General features: G+C 46.4%; 1 protein-coding gene across 1 annotated transcript in view; it reads left to right on the plus strand.

Moving 5' to 3' along the window:
- Nucleotides 1-233: 233 nt before the first annotated feature.
- Nucleotides 234-1,305, plus strand: part of LOC121917806 (deleted in malignant brain tumors 1 protein-like) — a gene marked incomplete at both ends in the record, with an annotated part of 5,540 nt that continues 4,468 nt past the window's right edge. The window contains one exon of the mRNA XM_042443929.1: nucleotides 234-539. Coding sequence (XP_042299863.1) covers nucleotides 234-539 — 306 coding nt within the window. The remainder of the gene's footprint in view (nucleotides 540-1,305) is intronic.

Here is a 1,305-nt window from a genome sequence, read left to right on the forward strand (position 1 = left end):
CATGATACATTTTGTATGGTTTTGAACTGGAGTACAGATAACCCTTAACTCATCTTTCTAAGTTTTCAGCAATAATTACCCAAGAGTCCATTAGTAGAGTGCATGCTTCTATATCTGTTTTCTCCTCCCATACCACAAGTATCTTCATAGGATTCTCCACTCCTGTCTTTATTGAGATACTCAGGGAATTCACTAGGATTGAAATATGCACTGTATCTCTTCTGTTTCCCCAGAGCTCCGTCTCGTGAATGGTTCCAGTCCCTGTTCTGGAAGGGTTGAGGTGTTTCACAATGAAAAGTGGGGGACGGTTTGTGATGCTGGCTGGGATTTACAGGATGCCCAAGTTGTGTGCAGGGAATTGGAATGTGGCTATGCCTTAAAAGCATCTGGTGGAGCATGTTTTGGAAGAGGGGTTGGTCCCATCTGGCTGGAGAGAACAGACTGTACTGGAAGAGAAGAATCTTTAAGGCAATGCCCCAGAGGACTGTGGGTAGAAACCAGTTGTGACCACAGCCAGGATGCAAGTGTGGAGTGTGCAGGTTAGCTTGGATCATTATAAATTAGAGAACATTGCAATTTATTTAGCAAAGTGTTCAGAGGGAGTTTGCCATTACCTTCCCCTGAGCCTGAGAGCATGTGACGTGAGATGTGAGAGCCACAGAGGCAGAGAAAAAGAAGTAGGCACAGTTCCACCCTGCTTAGGCCCAGAATCAGATGAAAGGCCCTCCATCCATTCCAACTGCCATCTCCCTGGCCTCAGAGTCAGAGAGGAAGCAGGGACAGCTCCACTAGCCCACAGACAGATGAAAGGTCTCCCCCCCTCCTCAATTCCAAATGTCACTGCCCTGGCCATAGAGGGAGAGAAGAACGGGCAATCTCTGCTGGAGTTCATCACCTTCCTCATTGCCATTCCCTTCTCCTTTAAGCCTCTTTGATAGCCTTTAGAATTATAGAATCATAGAGTTGGAAGAGACCACTAGGGCCATCCAGTCCAACCCCCTGTCATGCAGGAAATCCAAATCAAAGCATCCACGACAGATGCCCATCCAGCCTCTGTTTAAAGACCTCCAAGGAAGAAGACTCTATCACCCTCCGAGGGAGTGCATTCCACTGTCGAACAGCCCTTACTGTCAGGAAATTCCTCCTAATGTTGAGGTGGAATCTCTTTTCCTGTAGCTTACATTCATTGTTCCAAGTTCTGTTCTCTGGAGCAGCAGAAAATAAGCTTGCTCCCTCCTCAACATGACATCCCTTCAAATATTTAAACAGGGCTATCATATCACCTCTTAATCTTCTTTTATCCAG

The sequence above is a fragment of the Sceloporus undulatus genome, unplaced genomic scaffold (assembly GCF_019175285.1).
Source record: "Sceloporus undulatus isolate JIND9_A2432 ecotype Alabama unplaced genomic scaffold, SceUnd_v1.1 scaffold_855, whole genome shotgun sequence".
Classification (NCBI taxonomy): Eukaryota; Metazoa; Chordata; class Lepidosauria; order Squamata; family Phrynosomatidae; genus Sceloporus; species Sceloporus undulatus.